This window comes from Rhinopithecus bieti, unplaced genomic scaffold, assembly GCF_001698545.2.
Source record: "Rhinopithecus bieti isolate Rb0 unplaced genomic scaffold, ASM169854v2 scaffold_6876, whole genome shotgun sequence".
NCBI lineage: Eukaryota > Metazoa > Chordata > Mammalia > Primates > Cercopithecidae > Rhinopithecus > Rhinopithecus bieti.
The window spans coordinates 1006088-1021032 of NW_016805229.1; the positions used below are offsets into that span (position 1 = coordinate 1006088).

The 14945-nt window shown below is 52.3% G+C and overlaps 1 protein-coding gene across 1 annotated transcript in view; it reads left to right on the forward strand.

The window, feature by feature from the left end:
• The window catches only part of ABCC6 (ATP binding cassette subfamily C member 6), a 77248-nt gene that overhangs the window by 29303 nt on the left and 33000 nt on the right, over positions 1–14945 (forward strand). The window contains exons 11-17 of the mRNA XM_017871707.1: positions 3747–3839; positions 6234–6437; positions 7617–7760; positions 8964–9051; positions 11151–11226; positions 13272–13398; positions 13615–13791. Of these exons, the coding sequence (XP_017727196.1) occupies positions 3747–3839; positions 6234–6437; positions 7617–7760; positions 8964–9051; positions 11151–11226; positions 13272–13398; positions 13615–13791 (909 nt within the window). The remainder of the gene's footprint in view (positions 1–3746; positions 3840–6233; positions 6438–7616; positions 7761–8963; positions 9052–11150; positions 11227–13271; positions 13399–13614; positions 13792–14945) is intronic.

Genomic DNA, 14945 nt, shown 5'->3' on the forward strand with positions numbered 1-14945 from the left:
GTTAGCCAGGATGGTCTCGATCTCCTGACCTCATGATCCGCCCGTCTCGGCCTCCCAAAGTGCTGGGATTACAGGCTTGAGCCACCGTGCCCGGCCGCAAGACGCTCTTTCTAAAAATTGTAAAAGATGTTTTGTTTTGTTTTGAGACAGTTTCACTGTGTCGCGTAGGCTGGAGTGCAGTGGGGCCGTCTCGGCTCACTGCAACCTCCGCCTCCCAGGTTCAAGCGATTCTCCAGCCTCAGCCTCCTGAGTAGCTGGGACTACAGGCATGTGCCACTACATCTGGCTAATTTTTGTGTTTATAGGAGAGACCAGGTTTCACCACGTTGGCCAGGCTGGTCTCAAACTCCTGACCTCAGGTGATCTGCTCACCTCAGCCTCCCAAAGTGCTAGGATTACAGGCATGAGCCACCGTGCCTGGCCTTGTAAAAACTGTTAATGGCATTTTGATCATAATTGTTGAATACTCCAAAAAAAATCGAATGCTTATACATATGGTTGTTTTTGCTAGGACTAGGGGCCAGGACCTTTTCCAATGCCTTCACCTTGTATTCCAGGGCCTTGCAAACAATAGGTAGGTGCTTAGCAGTTACAACATAAGGCACTCAGTGCTTGATGAGCAGTACATAAATGTCATCATTAGGAAGAAAGAGAGGGAGAGAGGAAGAACATGGGAAAATTCAGGGCAATTGATCAGGTTGACCCCACCGCTGCTAAAAATCAGACGAGACCAGGCGGGGCACGGTGGCTCACACCTGTAATCCCAGCACTTTGGGAGGTCAAGGCCGGCAGATCACTTGAGGTCAGGAGTTCAAGACCAGCCTGGCCAACATGGCAAAACCCTGTCTCTACTGAAAATACAAAAATTAGCCAGGTGTGGTGGCATGTGCCTGTAATCCCAGCTACTAGGGAGGCTGAGGCAGGAGAATCACTTGAACCTGGGAGGCGGAGGTTGCAGTGGGCCAAGATCACACCACTGCACTACAGCCTGGGCAACCAAGCGAGACTCTGTTAAAAAAAAAAATTAGATGAGACCAACAAGACATCCATAGGTAATGCACCATGTTACTTTGCATATTACTTTTCCTGCCTCTTGGTAGACAGTTCCTAACATCACCGTGAGATCTCGGTGAGCAGGAGTGGACATTGGGGTTGCTATAGTTTAATGATACCATTCTTCCCCCAGACAGAGATGTTCATCTTCCGCTCACATTCCTTTGAGTGTTTTTCCAACCCCTGCTGTGGGCTGCTGTTTACCCTCTGGGCACTTCTCCACTGAGCCACTAGGTAGCGCCATTGCTGCATACATGAAACAAACTGGCCCAAGGTTAGAAAATAGTGTTCCCCGCCGGGCGCGGTGGCTCAAGCCTGTAATCCCAGCACTTTGGGAGGCCGAGACGGGCGGATCACGAGCAGGAGATCGAGACCATCCTGGCTAACACGGTGAAACCTCGTCTCTACTAAAAATACAAAAACTAGCCGGGCGAGGTGGCGGGCGCCTGTAGTCCCAGCTACTCAGGAGGCTGAGGCAGAAGAATGGCATAAACCCGGGAGGTGGAGCTTGCGGTGAGCTGAGATCTGGCCACTGCACTCCAGCCCGGGCGACAGAGCGAGACTCTGCCTCAAAAAAAAAAGAAAGAAAGAAAAAGAAAATAGTGTTCCCAGGCCAGGCGGGGTGGCTCAAACCTGTAATCCCAGCACTTCGGGAGGCTGAGGCGGGTGGATCACTTGAGGTCAGGAGTTCGAGACCAGCCTGGGCAACATGGTGAAACCCCATCTCTACTAAAATACAAAATTAGCCAGGCAGGGTGACCACCCCCGCCTGTAATCCCAGCTACTCAGGAGGCTAAGACAGGAGAATCGCTTGGGAAGCGGAGGTTGCAGTGAGCCAAGATCACGACACTGCACTCCAGCCCAGGTCACAGAGTGAGACTCCATCTCAAAAAAAAAAAAAAAAAGTAAATAGTGTTCCTAAGGACTGAGGGGGAAACTGAGGCACACAGACTGGAGTTGGGGTGTGGTTCGTCAAGAGAATGGGTCCAAATAATCTGTGAAGGAATCTCAGAAAGTCACAGCAAGTTATTATTATTATTATTATTAAAATTACTTATTCTAGCCCCACTTCCACATTATCCACATACAGAAACCAAAGCTGAGAGGGGGAAGGTAACTATCCCAAAATCACCACGTTGGTTGGGGAGCAGCGTTGCCAGGGAAAACACAGGACATCCAGTGAAGTGTGAGTTTCAGACAAACGGGAGAATTTCTCAGTGTATGTCCCAAATATTGCACGAGACTTAGACTAAAACCTTATTCACTCTTTATCTTCAAATGTAACTGGGCATCCTGTATGATGATTTGCTAAATCTGACAACCCTCATGAGGGGTGAAATGAAGATTGGGAAAATAATTAAACGTAATTAAGAGAAAATGCCAAATGAAAACAACTCTATTCCCATTTTGCAGACAAGGGAATTACACCTTAAGGAGGTGACTTGCCCCAAGGCCACACTCACAAGTGTCAGGGTCAGGATTTGAACCAGGTCCTGATTCCATAGGTCTCAACTTTACCGTTGTGGCTGGGAACACCCCCCAGTCCCACTCGTGTGTGTGCACGATCTGTCTTGAATATAACCCTCTCCACGTCATGTCAGAGGGCCATTCCCCTCCCTGACATTGAAGGATCCCACCTTCAGCAGGCATCTCCTGTCACAGCAGACCCCCATGAGCCCAGATCCCTGGGACCTGGTGGCTGCCCTTATCAGATTCCCTGACATCCCCATCTTAAGACCCAAGTCTCACCGCCCTCGGGATGGGCAGTTGTGTTACAGGAAACGGGTCCTGATCCAGATCCAATGAGAGGGTTCTTGGATCTTGTGCAAGAAAGAATTTAGGGCGAGTCCATAAAGTGAAGGCGAGCTTTTTGTTTTGTTTTTTCTTTTTTCTCTCTTTTTTTTTTTGAAATGGAGTCTCATTCTGGCACACAGGCTGGAGTGCAGTGGCGCGATTATGGCTCATTGCAACCTCCGCCTCCCGGGTTCAAGCTATTCTCCTGCCTCAGCCTCTTGAGTAGCTGGGATCACAGGTGCCCACCACACCCAGCTAATTTTTATATTTTTAGTACAGACGGGGTTTTACCATGTTGGTGAGGCTGGTCTTGAACTCCTGACCTCAGGTAATCTGCCCGCCTTGGCCTCCCAAAGTGCTGGATTACAGGCATGAGCCACCGCGCCAGGCCAAAAGCAAGTTCTTCAGGGAAGTAAAGATTTAAAAGAATGGCTACTCCATAGACAGAGCAGCCCCGAGGGCTGCTGGTTGCCATTTTTATGGTTATTTCTTGATGATATGCTCAACAAGGGGGGGATTGTTCATGCCTTTCCTTTTTAGACCATATTAGGTAACTTGCTGATGTTGCCATGGCACTGGAAAACTGTCATGGCGCTGGTGGGAGTGTAGTAGTGAGGACAATCAGAGGTCACTCTGGTAGCCATCTTGGTTTTGGTGGGATTTGGCCGGCTTCTTTACTGCAACCTGTTTTATCAGGAAGGTCTTTGTGACCTGTGTCTTGTGCCGACCTCCTATCTCATCCTGTGACTTAGAATACCTTAACCATCTGGGCATGCAGCCCAGTAGGTCTCAGCCTCATTTTACCCAGCCCCTATTCAAGATGGAGTCGCTCTGGTTCACATGCCTCTGAGAGCTGTGCTCCTCGGGATCTCCTGACATCCTGCCCCCTCTGTCCCCAGCTCCTGGGCCCCTCTGCCCTCACTGCCATCGCTGTCTTCCTGAGCCTCCTCCCTCTGAATTTCTTCATCACCAAGAAGAGGAACCACCATCAGGTTCGGCTTTGGGGAAAGGGGCGGACCAGGCAGGAAGTAGGGAGGAAGCCACAGGTCCTGGTGTGGGAGATGGGGAGGGGAGAGTTGAGTGCGAGCCCACATGTCTGGCTTTGTTCTTGTCGTCTATGAGCTGCCCATCACGCAGACTTGCACCACGCCCCCATCACCATCTCCGTGGACGGTGGCTCCGTCCCTCTAGTGTTCAGGCCACAGGCCCTGGGTCAGTTCAATGCCTGTTTCTCCCACATCCCATCTGTCAGCTGATTTGCTTGGCGTCACCTTCAGAATGCATCCAGAATGTCACCCTTCCCAGTGCAGGCTCTCCAAACCCCATGGTCTCTAACCCAGGTCATAGCAGCAAGCCCCCGGCGCACTCCCGGCTTCTGCTCTCAGCCTCTCTCCACTCCCAGCCAGAGCAAACCTGTGCAAACCAAATATGTTGCACCCCTCCTCTACTCAGACCCACAGTGGCCCCATTTTCCTCAGACTGAGCCAAAAACCCACAGCGGCCCACTAGGCCCACCCTGAACTGCCCTCATTGCTTCCAACCTCACCTTCCACCCTTCTCCCTCCATTCCCTACCTTCTCCCCCACATCCCCCATCCTCAAACCTGCCGGATTTCACACATCCCTCCAGGCCTTCGCTTTAGCTGTTCCCTCTGCCTGGATCACCCTCACTCCCAAAGACCCTCAGTCAACTCCCTCGCCAGGAAACAGCACGTCCCTCCCTCTCCTCCCAGCAGCAGCCTCTCCTTTGTCTGCCCTGGGTTCATTTTTGCTTTTTTTTCCCGGCACAGCACTTCCCACATCCTACAGGGCCCCGCAGGAAGCACCTGGCAGGGGTTGATGGCCTTGTTCTCCTTAGACTGGAAGCTTCGCAACAGCACAGGCCACTCTCTGTGGCAGACTCAGCTTCTAGTTAGTGCTTGGCAGGCAGAAGGTTCTCAATAAGTTTTGTGAACTATGGAAGAAAGGAGGGAGGGAAGAAGGGGAGGAGAGAGGAAGGGAAGAAGGAAAGGAGGGGAGGAAGGAGGGAGGGGAAGAAGAGAAAAGAAGGGAAGGAAGGAAAGACAGGAAAGGGGAGGAAGGACAGAGGGAAGGAGGGAAGGAAAGAATTGAGGGAGGAAAAGAAGGAATGAGGGAGAGAAGGAAGAAAGGAGGAGGGAGGGAAGGAAAGAAAAGGAAAGAGGGAAGGAAGAAAGGGAAGGACAGAAGAAAGGAGATAGGGAAGAAAGGAAAGAAAGGTGGGAAAGAGAGAGGGAGGGATGGGGGATGGAGGGAAGGAACTTATTTCCTCTCTTGGCCCAGCTGTCCCAACGTCCGTCTGTCACCTGGGCTGTTTCTCCATCTTCCTGCGTGGCCTCCTCTGAAACACTCTAGGCTGGGCGCGGTGGCTCACGCCTGTAATCCCAATACTTTGGGAAGTCGAGGCAGGCAGATCACCTGAGGTCAGGAGTTCAAAACCAGCCTGGCCAGCATGGCATAACCCTGTCTCCACTAAAAACTACAAAAATTAGCCACATGTGGTGGTGTGCACCTATAATCCCAGCTACTCAGGAGGCTCACGCAGGAGAATCGCTTGAACCCAGGAGGCGGAGGTTACAGTGAGCCGAGATTGCACCACTTCTCTCCAGCCTGGGCGACAGAGCGAGACTCTGTCTCAAAAAGAAAAACCTTCTCCAGGCAGCTGCCCCTCTGATGACACCCCCCGCCCCCAGCCCATGGTGAAGCACAGGAGATCCTGAATTCCTCTGCCTGACCGTAAAGCGCCAAGTGACCCTGCTCACGTGCTCCTCTGGCCACACTGAGTGTCCTCTGAGTCATGCTATTCCCTGTGCCTGAGTTTTTGCTGCCCCCCTTTCTCAAATCCCTTCCCTCCCTCTTCAGCTCCATGCCCCCATCCTCTGCCTGCTCAGCACCCACCTCCTGGTCATTTAAGATGTAGCTCAGGCTGTAATCCCAGCACTTTAGGAGGCTGAGGGCAGAGGATCACTTGAGCTCAGGAGCTCGAGGCCAGCCTGGGCAACATAGTGAGACCCCAACTCCACAAAAAAATGTAAAAGGTTAAAAAAACAGATGTAACTTGGGCATCAACCACCTCCAGGTAGCCTTCCTGACAGTGCCATACCCAGGTGGGCTCAGGCTGCCTCTGTTCTCCGGGCATCAGAGGCTTCCTCCATGGGGCGCATTGTCTTGGGGGCAGATCCTGCAGAAATCCAGGTACAGGATGATGGTGATTGGACCAGGACTGAGGGACTGAGACGCTGAGAGGCAGACAGGTTTGGGACGCAGCTTGGCAAGATGAATGGGATTTGCTGAAGGGTGGCTGTCAGGGTGCAGGGAAGAATTCTCATCTGTCCCTGTCTTCATCTCTCTTTTTCCCTCTGATCCCAGGAAGAGCAAATGAGGCAGAAGGACTTGCGGGCACGGCTCACCAGCTCCATCCTCAGGAACTCGAAGACCATCAAGTTCCATGGCTGGGAGGGAGCTTTTCTGGACAGAGTCCTGGGCATCCGAGGCCAGGAGCTGGGCGCCTTGCGGACCTCCGGCCTCCTCTTCTCTGTGTCACTGGTGTCCTTCCAAGTGTCTACGTTTCTGGTGACGTCACTCTAGTCTCTATCTGAGCAGCACTGGGGAAGGAGTGCAGGGTTGGGGACAGGGTGAGATAGATGGAGCTCCCCAGATCCTACCACCCTGTCCGTCAAAACCCACTCATTCTGGATCCTGTTCTCTGAGGGTCCCTGCTGTCTTCTGCAAGAACGAATTAATCACATTATTCTAGCAAAGGTGGCAGTGGCTGATAGAGTCTGCTGAACTCTCAGAGAATTCCAGGCTTCTACTGATGCGGGCAGGAGGGTGCAGGAGGGGCGGCAGAGTTAGAATCCTGGGTCTGAGTGTCTTCCCTGATGCTGGCCAGCAGATGTCCATAGCCACCCTGTCACTGGACGTGATCCTTGTCCTGCCATTCTGTAATTTACATCAGATTGCTGTCAGAACAACCTTCCTAAACCACAACTTTAAAAATTTTGATATATAGGCTAGGCACGGTGGCTCATGCCTGTCATCCCAATACTTTGGGAGGCCGAGATGGGTGGATCACCCGAGGTCAGGAGTTCGAGACCAGCCTGGCCAACATGGCGAAACCCTGTCTCTACTAAAAATACAAAAATTAGCCGGTTGTGGTGGTGGGCGCCTGTAATCCAGCTACCTGGGAGGCTGAGGCAGGAGAATCACTTGAACTCGGGAGGCAGAGGTTGCAGTGAGCCAAGATCATGCCACTGCACTCCAGCCTGGGCCACAGAGCAAGACTTCATCTTAAAAATAAAAGGACTACAAATGGCACCAACACCTAGAGCCCTCAAGTGCTGCTCCTGCTGCAATTGTAGAGTCATCTTCCAAGGGACTCTAGAATCATAAGTTCCACCATGTCTAGAATAACAACAGTGCTGCCAAGATCAGAATCTCTGCTGTCTCCCAATGCCTGGAACCTAGAGGCATTAGGTTCTCCCCTAGGCTCTAGTGATGCCTAGAGCCACGGGGCTGCACACTCATCGCCTTTAGCAATGCGCTGTGTCTTTGGAAGGACCTTGCGTAGCCTATGACTGAGGAGAGGACGTGTGTTAGCAGGATTGGGAGTGGAATCTATGGAGGGAAGCACATGGCGGATATGGCAGGTGGGCCACATGGACGCTGCAGGCACCACAGCTTGCCTGGGCTGCCTTATCCATGCTTGCGTGTCTCACTGTGGCCCCATGTGTTCCCCCCCCGAACCCCCAGGTCGCACTGGTGGTGTTTGCTGTCCACACTCTGGTGGCCGAGAATGCTATGGATGCAGAGAAAGCCTTTGTGACTCTCACGGTTCTCAACATCCTCAACAAGGCCCAGGCTTTCCTGCCCTTCTCCATCCACTCCCTCGTCCAGGTGAGGTGGGTGCAGGGGCTGGAGCCATCCTGGGAGAGTGCGTGGGCTACACCTGGCTCCAGCTTCCCTACGCCTGCCATTTGCAGAGGAGAGGGAAGACAGAGTGGGAGGGAGACGGTTGGTATGGAGCTGGAAAAGAGGCAAGTAGGGGCAAGAACAGAGGTAAATAAGTAAATAAATAAATATTTATTTATTTAGGATGGAGTCTCACTCTATCACCCAGGCTGGAGTGCAGTGGCATGATCTCGGCTCACTGCAACCTCCACCTCCCGGGTTCAAGTGATTCTCCTGCCTCAGTCAACCAAGTAGCTGGGACTACAGGTGTATGCCACCATGCCAAGCTAATTTATTTTTTTGTATTTTTAGTAGAGACGAGTTTTCACTATGTTGGCCAGGCTGGTCTTGAACTGCCGACCTCAGGTGATCTGCCCACCTTGGCCTCCCAAAGTGCTGTGATTACAATGAGCCACTGTGCCCAGCCTTGTTTGTTTGTTTGTTTGTATGTTTGAGACAGGGGCATCTGACTCTGTCACCCAGGCTGGAGTACAGTGGTGCAATCTCAGCTCACTGCATTCTCAAACTGCTAGACTCATGTGATCCTTCCACCTCCCAGCCTCCTGAGTAGCTGGGACTACAGGCATGGGCCACCACATACAGCTCATTTTTTAATTTTTTGTAGAGATGAGTCTTGCTATGTTCTCCAGGTCTTGAACTCCTGGCCTCAAGTGATCCTTCTGCACTTGGCCTCCCAAAGTGCTGGGATTACAGGCATGAGCCGCTGCACCTGACCTAATCTCTATTTTAACAACTGGTCTCTTTCTTCCCCAAAGATGGGTTTGTGACTGGGAGAGCGCCCCCAGGTGGACAACATTTGAAATTGTTCCACATAATGACTTGATAATCTTATTGGAAAAGCCACCATCCTTTTCCCAGATCTTGTCTACAGAATGGCAGCTGGCTTGTTCCAGTGTCACTGATTAGTAGGAGCGAGGAGGTGGGAGATCGCCACCATCAAGGTCACCACTGGGGTTGCATCGTTTCCCACGAACTAGAAAGCTTTGTCCTCACACCTCCTGTGCACAGAGCTATGTGCAGAGAGCTTGGTAGATAGGAAACTGTTGCCACACATCTTGAGACACCGACACCCAAAGCTGGAGTTCTTTGCTCTTCTTGCTGGGTGACCTGGGGCTTCGGTTTTCCTAGGCCCGGGTGTCCTTTGACCGCCTGGTCGCCTTCCTCTGCCTGGAAGAAGTTGACCCTGATGCCGTGGACTCAAGTTCCTCCGGAGGCTGTGAGTGCTGAGTCTGGCAGGAGGGGTGTGGGAGGGATGGGGGATGTGGGGGCTGCCCCAGCCCATAATGGCAAGCCAGCATCAGCACTGGGGGGAGATGGGGGCTGCGCGCAATGGATGGCACGTGCAGATCACGCCATCTGCGTGTCACTTGGAAGCAGGCACCGTGCTTCCGTTCTTTCTGCTAGCCGTTAAGCGGCCACTCATCAAGCACCCACTTGGTGCCATCCTGGGTGTACAACAGGGAACACTCTAACACAGTAGTCCCCAAGCTTTTTGGCACCAGGGACTGGTTTTGTGGAAGACAGTTTTTCCATGGACCAGGGTGAGGCGCGTGGTTTGGGGATGATTCAAATACATTCCAATTGTACACTTTATTATTATTACATTATAATATAAAATGAAATAATTACACAACTCACCATAATGTAGAATCAGTGGGAGCCCTGAGCTTGTTTTCCTGCAACTAGATGGCCCCATCTGGGGGTGATGGGAGAATGCGAGAAATCATCAGGTATTAGATTCTCATCAGGAACACGCAACCCAGATTCCTCGCGTGCACAGTTCGCAAGTGTTCACGCTCCTATGGGAATCTATTGCTGCTGCTGATTTGGCAGGAGGCGGAGCTCAGGCGGTGATGGGAGTGATGGGGCATGGCTGTAAACACAGATGACACTCTACTCACCTGCCCTGCACTCACCTCCTGCTGTGTGGTCCAGTTCCTAAGAGGCCACAGACTGGTACCAGTCTGTGGCTGGGGGTTGGGGACTCCTGTAACAGACCAGATCCGTGTCCTCATGCAGAAAGTCCAAGGTGATAAGCACGGCAACATTCTGATCAAGCTAGAAAATAGCAACATTTCAAGCACCATTGCATGATGAGACTCACCAAGCTCAAGTTACCTGGGCTTCCCCCTCCACCCCATCCTTTTGTTACCCCACAGGCCAAGCCACCCTCCCCCTTATACTGAAAACCTGGGCAAACTGTGTACCTGGAAAACACCCACACAGTGGTTAGAAGCCTAGCCTGTGGCATTGAACTGCCCAGGTCCAAATCCCAGCCCCAGCACTGACTAGCTGGGTGATCCTGACAAGTAGATCGTCTCTCTGAGCCTCAGTGTTCCCATCTCCAAAATGGGCATGTTAATCATCGTAGCAGCTAATTGTGAGGATGGATTTAATTGATCTGGGCTAAGCCATGAGAGCTTTGATTTTTAGAAAATCTTTCAGGCGATTCTAACTATGTGTTAAGGATCAAGAACCACTAATCTAATTACACTTGTTGTCACGGTGAAATAATAATAATTAATAATAATATATATTTTTTTGAGATGGAGTCTCGCTCTGTCATCCAGGCTGGAGTGCAGTGGCGCAATCTCAGCTCACTGTAACCTCCGCATCCTGGGTTCAAGCAATTCTCCTGCCTCAGCCTCTCAAGTAGCTGTGATTACAGATGCCCGCCACCACGCCTGGCTAATTTTTGTATTTTTTGCTAGAGACAGGGTTTTGCCATGTTGACCAGGCTGGTCTTGAACTCCTGACCTCAAGTGATCCCCCCAACCTCTGCTTCCCAAAGTGCTGGGATTACAGGCATGAGATACTGTGCCTGCCACAGTGAAATGGATAACACCCTCTTCACTCTGGGAAGTGAAATTGGTAACACCCCCTTCACTCTGGGAAGCTGGGGTTCGATGATAATTTATGTCAGAAGTCCACTAACTTTTTCCATCAATGACCAGATTGTGCATATTTTAGGCTTGGGGGCCACACAGTCTCTGTCACAACTGCTCAAAGCAATATAGAAATGAATGGATGTGGCTGTGTTCCAATAAAACTTTATTTACAAGAATAGGCAGCAGGCAGGATTTGGTCTCTGGGCTACGGTTTGCCTCCCCCTGGATTATATAGCCATGGGACACAGAGAGAATAAGAACCCTGCAGGGTCACACACAAGCCAGTGAGTAGCAGGAAAATTCGTTCACTGGGAGAGATTTCTTCCTGCAGCCTCTGTCCCTGGTGGGGATAGTGCCTGGGGGCCTCTCCAACGCAGAGGCCAGCCAGATCAGGGGTCTCCTGTAACTGGCCTCTTGTGCCCCGCAGCTGCCGGGAAGGATTGCATCACCATACGCAATGCCACCTTCGCCTGGTCCCAGGAGAGCCCTCCCTGCCTCCACAGGTACAGAACAACACCCGTGGTAACCGGCCTCATGATTTCAGGGAGAAGATGTGTGGGGCTCCTGCCACCTTCTGAGAGGTGGTGCAGGTTTCCAGCCTGGGACTGGAGGGTGGGTTAGGCTGGGCTGGGGCTCTGCCGGGGAGGTTCCCAGGATGCACCTATACCTCCTGCAGGTGGGGACCTGCACAGCATAGACCAGTATCTCCTGCAGATGGGGACCAGTGCATCTGAGCCTCCCCTATCACGGGGAGACACCCCTCTGCTCCCAGGCTGACCAAGATGATGCCAAGGGAGGGCTGGCCAAGAGGAGCCCCAAGGTTCAGCCCCATCAGCTGTGCTCACTTCTGTGCCTTCTATATCAGTCCGAGGCCATGATCACCTACAGCCCCCAACTCTATGGCTTGGTCTGTGTGGCCAAAAGTCTCAGCCAGCCCTGAAACTCCCTGAGAAGGAAGGAATATGCCGTGGGCAGTGTTCATATTGGTTGTCATTCACTCCCTTCATTGACAGATGAAGCCCCGCTATCAGCCCCGCTCTGTTCTAGGTATTGGGGATAGGGTGAAGGAAACAGACAAGGGTCCTGCTCTCTTGGGGTGACATGCTGATAGAGGTGAGGCCCAAACAGGAAGCCAGAGCAAGGGGACAGAGCACGATGCCATGTCTGGTGACGGAAGACTTGGCATTCAAGCCAAGATCATAAGGAAGGAGCGTCTGGGAGAAGAGCTGTCTTTTTTTTTTTTTGGAAACAGAGTCTTGCTCTGTGACGCAGGCTGGAGTGCAGTGGCATGATCTCGGCTCACGGCAACCTCCACCTTCCGGGTTCAAGCAATTCTCCTGCCTCAGCCTCCCGAGTAGCTGGGATTACAGGCGCATGTTACCACACCCAGCTAATTTTTGTATTTTTAGTAGAGATGGGTTTTACTAAAACCCATGTTGGTCAGGCTGGTCTCCAGCTCCTGACCTCAAGTGATCCACCTGCCTCAGTTCCCAAAGGACTAGGATTACAGGCATGAGCCACCATGCCCGGCCTGGGAGAAGAGCCTTCTAGGTGGAGGTAATGGTGTTTACAAAGGTCCTGGGGCAGGAGGGTGCCTGGACCTGGGTTTCTCAACCTCAGCACGGTTGATACGTTCGGCTGAAACTTCTTTGTTGGGGGCTGTCCTGTGCATTGTGGGATGTTTAGCAGACCCCTAGTCTCTACCCACTAGATGCCAGCAGCACCCCCTATCAGTTGTGACATCCAAAAATATCTCTAAATCTTGCCAAATGACTCCTGAGGGATGCAGTCACCCCCAGGTGAGAACCACTGACCTATTGTGTTCAAGAAACAGCAAGGAGGTCAGCATGGTCTAGGCCGAGCAGGAGGTGGGAGACGTCGTTCATGATCGTCAGGACTTTGGCTTTGACCCTCAGTGAAATGGGAGAGCTGGCAGTTTAGCTGGGAAGTGTCATGATCTGACTTGGGTTTTAACAGATCCCTCTGGTCACTGGGTGGAGGATGGGCTGCAGACACGGACAGGAGTGGGGTGGGACCAAGAGCAAGGGGAGGGAGGGAGGGAAGAGCCTATTTATTACAAGAGCCAAAGCAGGAGGCCAGGCTGGTGAAACCCTCAGGCTATAGTCAATTCTGTGTGTGTTTGAATGTGGGTTGACATGCAGGCGTGTGTGTGCATGGTGTGCATGTGTGCACACCTGTACGCATGTGAGTATGGATTGATTGGGTATGTGCATGCACTTGTGTGTGTGTGTGGATGTGTGCCCACATTGTGTGTTGCTGTGCACGCTAGCATGCTTGTATGAGTGTGCAAATGTGCATGCATATGTGCACGCTTTGTGTGCATGTGTGCGTGTGTACATGCAGAGATGTGCACAGGATGGTTGCTCAAATAGCTAGACAAGGACTGGGAAAAGGAACGGTCCCCACAGGTCCTCTTGGAGACTCCCAGAGCAGGAAAGCCCGGCTGCATCTGGGGCTCATCCTTCCTCACAGAGGCGGGTCGAACCCTAACCAAGGTCATGTCATGTCTCCCCTCTTGCGTGACCAGAATAAACCTCACCGTGCCCCAGGGCTGTCTGCTGGCTGTTGTCGGTCCAGTGGGGGCAGGGAAGTCCTCCCTGCTGTCCGCCCTCCTTGGGGAGCTGTCAAAGGTAGACGGATTCATGAGCATCAAGGTGAGACCACCCCCCACCCGTCGGCTAGGATGTCCCCGTTCTGAAAGTCCCCCTTCCTCGCTGCCTTCCCATCCCTCCCCATTCCAGCCAAGCTCACTTTCACCGATTCTCTCCACCTCCCACCCACCACTGAGAGCCCAGCTCCCACTGCTCCCCAAAAGCTATCCCACCTCTGTCCCCATCATCCTCCTGTGACCAAAGTAAGTTGTGTTTTAGGGTGCTGTGGCCTACGTGCCCCAGGAGGCCTGGGTGCAGAACACCTCCGTGGTCGAGAATGTGTGCTTCGGGCAGGAGCTGGAGCCAGCCTGGCTGGAGAGAGTCCTAGAGGCCTGCGCCCTGCGGCCAGATGTGGACAGCTTCCCCGAGGGAGTCCACACTTCAATTGGGGAGCAGGTGAGAGTTTCGAGGTCTTTTTGTGACAGGGAAACATTGCAGTTGGGGGTCATTTGGTTTCCTAACTCATTGTGGGCAGTATGATGGAGAAATGGGGCAGTGGTCAGGGAAGCGGGGGAGAAAAGGGCTCAGCTCAGGATCAAGCACGTGGTGAGTGCTCAATATATAATCACTAATCGATAAGTAGAAGTAGACACAAAGAAAGAGGCAGGGAGTTGTGCCAGGGATTGGCGGTGAGGGGCTCTCTGACAGCTGAGAGTGAGAAGACCTAGACTCCTGTCTTACTCGGCCCTGCCTTGCTGGGTGACGTTGGTCTAATTGCTTCCCCTCTCTGGGCCTCACCAAAGGGTCTGGAGAGAGAAGTTCAAGAAACAGGATATATGCATCTGGAGCTATGGATTGGACAGGGGTTGGCAAACTGTGACCCCCAGCCAAATCCAGCCCACCACTTGTAGTGTTTTGTCTTGTTTTGTTTTGGAGATGGAGTCTCGCTCTGTTGTGCAGGCTAGAGTGCAGTGCTGCAATCTCGGCTCACTGCAACTCCACCTCCACGTTCAAGCAATTCTCGCACCTCAGCCTACTGAGTAGCTGGGATTACAGGCGCATGCCGCCACACCTGGCTAATTTTTGTATCTGTAGCAGAGACAGGGTTTCACCATGTTGGCCAGGCTGGTCTTGAACTCCGGACCTCAGGTGATCTCCCCATTTACCTCACAGTCAAAGCCCAAGTCGTGATAATCTCTAGCGAGGTCCCTGTGACCTGGCTCTGGTATCCATTAGCCCCATCTTCCGTCATCATCTCCCAGCTTTACTCCAGCCACCTGAGTCTCTGTGATATTTCCTGATCCCCCGCAGCACACTCTGACCCCAGGGCCTTTGCACCTGCTGTTCCCTCTGCTAGAAAGCTCTTCCCAGGAGTCCCCAGGGTTCATCCCTCTCTTCTGTCACAGAGAGGCCTTTTCTGACCACCTTATCTACCACCACAGCAACCCTGCTAATGCTAGTGTACCCTACACCTGCACCTGCTTTTTCCTTTTTTTTTTCCTGAGATGGAGTCTCACTCTGTTGCCCAGGCTGGAGTGCAGTGGCACAATCTCAGTTCACTGCAACCTCCACCTCCTGAGTTCAAGCAATCCTCCCACCTCAGCCTCATG